The sequence below is a fragment of the Triticum aestivum genome, chromosome 4A (assembly GCF_018294505.1).
Source record: "Triticum aestivum cultivar Chinese Spring chromosome 4A, IWGSC CS RefSeq v2.1, whole genome shotgun sequence".
Lineage (NCBI taxonomy): Eukaryota > Viridiplantae > Streptophyta > Magnoliopsida > Poales > Poaceae > Triticum > Triticum aestivum.
In genome coordinates, this window is record NC_057803.1 from 38,337,943 (window position 1) to 38,341,146 (window position 3,204).

At 57.8% G+C, this 3,204-nt stretch overlaps 1 protein-coding gene across 1 annotated transcript; it reads right to left on the reverse strand.

Annotated features, from left to right (window-relative positions):
- Positions 1–526: 526 nt before the first annotated feature.
- Positions 527–2,547, reverse strand: LOC123084996 (cyclin-D5-3). The gene is made up of 5 exons (XM_044506547.1): positions 1,902–2,547; positions 1,724–1,810; positions 1,301–1,589; positions 1,056–1,216; positions 527–965 (listed from the first exon to the last, which is right to left on the reverse strand). The coding sequence occupies exons 1-5, from the start codon at positions 2,196–2,198 to the stop codon at positions 744–746; spliced, it is 1,056 nt and encodes a 351-aa protein (XP_044362482.1). The 5' UTR covers positions 2,199–2,547; the 3' UTR covers positions 527–743.
- Positions 2,548–3,204: the final 657 nt, after the last annotated feature.

Genomic DNA, 3,204 nt, shown 5'->3' on the forward strand with positions numbered 1-3,204 from the left:
CGCAAATGACAGCGAGACACAGCACCCAACCGCCCACCCCCACTGCTCAAGCAGCAAGTGCGCACGGGGCTGGCAGATGAGGGGAGGGCACACTCTGTTTCGGCATCTCAAGAGCGTGGCATGGCAATGGCAATGAGCCAAAATGGCATGACCCAACAGAGAGCAAACCCGAACAACCAGGCCATCATCATCATCTGAATGAATGAACATCGGCTTAACTGTTGCTGTATTATTTGCCACTGCTCACTGATGGAGTGCCCAGATGAGGACGGGAAGAGAGGACAGGTCCAGCTAGCTCCCATACCATCCACGCACACACACATACGCAAAGGAAGGAAAAAAATGGCTCCCCCCACTCATGCTGCCTAGGCTTTGTTGCTCTCTCTCTTCTTTTCTTTTCACCTCACTTTGAGCTGAGCTGAGAGCTCTTTGCAGCTGGGTGCTACTGCTGCTGCGTGGCCTTTCTCTCTGCCTCTCTCTATCGTCTTTACAGTGCCCTTTTAAGCCTGGGACGGGAAACATCTCCTGAAAACCGAAATCTTTCCGATCCTAACTTACCAATCAGCTGCAATAATAGCTGCAATAATTGCACAATCACAAGAATCAAGTCCTGCCCCCTATTTAGCCACCGCCACCACCACCAAAATCACTGCTCGAGCTAATGAAAAAAAGGGCTAAGGCCAGGGGGGCGACAGAAATCAGCAGCGAGCTGAACTCCGGCCAAAACATCCATCCAGCTCCTCCTACTGGCGCTGAGGCTGAGGCGAATGCACCCGTCTCCTCTTATTGTTGTCCGCCGAGGCGGTGGCAATGGCGTTATTGTCGTCGGCCATGGCGACGGAGGTGCCCGGGCTGCCGGCGGGGGCGGCCGCGGAGACGCCGGAGGAAGCCGCCACCTCCCTGCCCGACTGCGTGGACCTGTCCTCCTCCTGGATCATCAGGCTGTAGCAGGAATACACATGCTCCTGTGCCACGGAGGAGAGCATTTACTCATCATTGCCCCTTTTCACCAACAGATTTCCAAAAAGGGCGGGGCTATTATGATGGGGGCTTACCGTGTGTAATTGCTGCCATGATGAGCCCAGGATCGCCTTGAGCTCCTCCTCTAGGCTCGGGCCCGTCCCCGTCCCCGTCCCCGTCCCCTCACTGCCGCCGCGCGCGGCCAGGATGGACGCCAGCGCCATCGTCGACGGCTGGTACTCCACCGAGCTCATCGCTGCGGGCACACGCACACGAGAGCTCTTGTTAGTATGATCCGATTCGACCCGGTGGATTAATGGAATGGAACCTTTGGTCTGACCTTTGATGGAGGCGAAGATGCACTTGACGGCGCGCAGGACGATGGCGCTGCGCTCGTCGTGCCGGAACCTGGCCGCGAAGCAGCTCAGGTAGGGGAACGGGGTGGCGGCGATCATCCGCCAGTTGAGCGTGCCGAGGACGAGCAGCTCCATGCGCAGGATGGAGGCGCTGTCGAAGTCGTACTCGTCCGGCCGGAACTCCGGCAGCCGCGGCACCCGGTGCTCCTCCACCTTGGCCGCCAGCGACAGGCAGGCCACCGAGAGCAGCTGCAGGGCCCACTCCTTCCCCCGCTGGATCCCCCGAAAACGGCAATGCGGAGGTCAGGCATTACATCGAACACTCGGCGGCGCGGCATTACAGAACAGAGCAGAGCAGAGGAGGAAGGCAATGGCGGCGCAGGGTGATTAATTATTACAGTACGTACATCGACTCGCCGCTGCGCCAGGAACCGATCGAGGTACGTCACCGCGACGTACGCCGTCTTCCCGCTGAAGAGGAACCTCGCGTTCGTCTGCCAACAAGCACGCATATGGAAACCAGTGAACAAAGATCCGGTTTTGCACGACAAATTTCGCCTGGGAAAAGACGGCGCGAGGCAGCACCTTGACAATCCAGTCGACGCACGCGGCGCGCGCGGCCTTGGTCCACTCGTCCAGCTCCTCGCCGCACGCGCCGCCGCCGCCGCCAGCGCCGGCGCCCTCCTTGGAGAGCATGAGCGCGGCGTACTCGTCGTCGCGGTCGAGGAGCAGGAGCCCGTCGGCGGCGGCGAGGCGCGAGTCCGCCAGGCCGCCGGCGGGGCTGTCGTCGTCGTCGAGGAAGAGGTCGTTGCCGTCCTCGAGGCAGATGAGCGTGGAGGTGGGCGTGGCGGGGGCGGCTGCGGAGGTGGACGCGTCCCCCATTGGTCTGACCGGCCGGCGAATCGGTCACAGGACCCCGTCCCCGTGCATGCGCGGGGGAAAAGGAAAGAAAAGGCGAGGAAAAGGATCTAGCGGCGGCGGAAGGGAAGGAGGCGCGCGGCGCGGCGGATGAGTTGGGAGGAGGAGGCGGAACAGGAAGGAGAAAAGGATTCCTTCCTAGCTCGCCCCGCCCGCGCGCGGCGAAAGGGGAGACAAATCTGCAGTTAGGGAGACGGATTGGAGAGAGAGAGACGGGGAGAGAGATGGAGAGGGAGAAATGGATGGAAAGTTGAGGCGTAGGTGGCGTGGCGCGTGGGCTGTGGGAAGGCTCGACTGGACGACGGATGCGCCAGCGGTGGTGGCGGAAAGGGTTTAGCACCAGCCGACGAGACACGAGAGGCGTGGTCCGCCGGTCCTGCTGCCTGGACGGACCAGTTGGGGGTTGTACCTACGCATCGTCTACGTGCATACTGGCTACGCTCTTTGTGACCGGATCTTGAACGTAGGTGAGCATGGCTGCATGCATGCCGTATTCCTGAGGAGCGATCCTGCATTTTTATACCGGCTTTAACCCATGATGATGCATGAGGTTGTGTGTATCTGTATCTTGTGTTTCTTTAGTGCTGTTATAATACATATTAATAAATTCATTAATGGATGCATGTTTATGGTAAATATATACTCACTACTCCCTCTGCCCATACGTGTAAGTTCGGGCATTAGTCGGTTTGTTTGGTTCGGTCATTTTGGCCTTTCGAAAATACAGTCCTCCATATTTACCAACCGCCTGTTTTTCTCTATTCGCCCCATGATCAATTCGGTTCGGTCTCTTGACGAGACGGACCGGTTTCACAAAAATATGAAGTATGATTCATTGAATTAATCTTGGATTCATTGATCTAAAAAGAACTGAGGGCACAATTGTGTAAGACACTTACATTGAGACTTGTAGGAGTGCTGGATGCAAGAAAAGGGCACAATTATGTAAGGCACTTACATCGAGACTTGT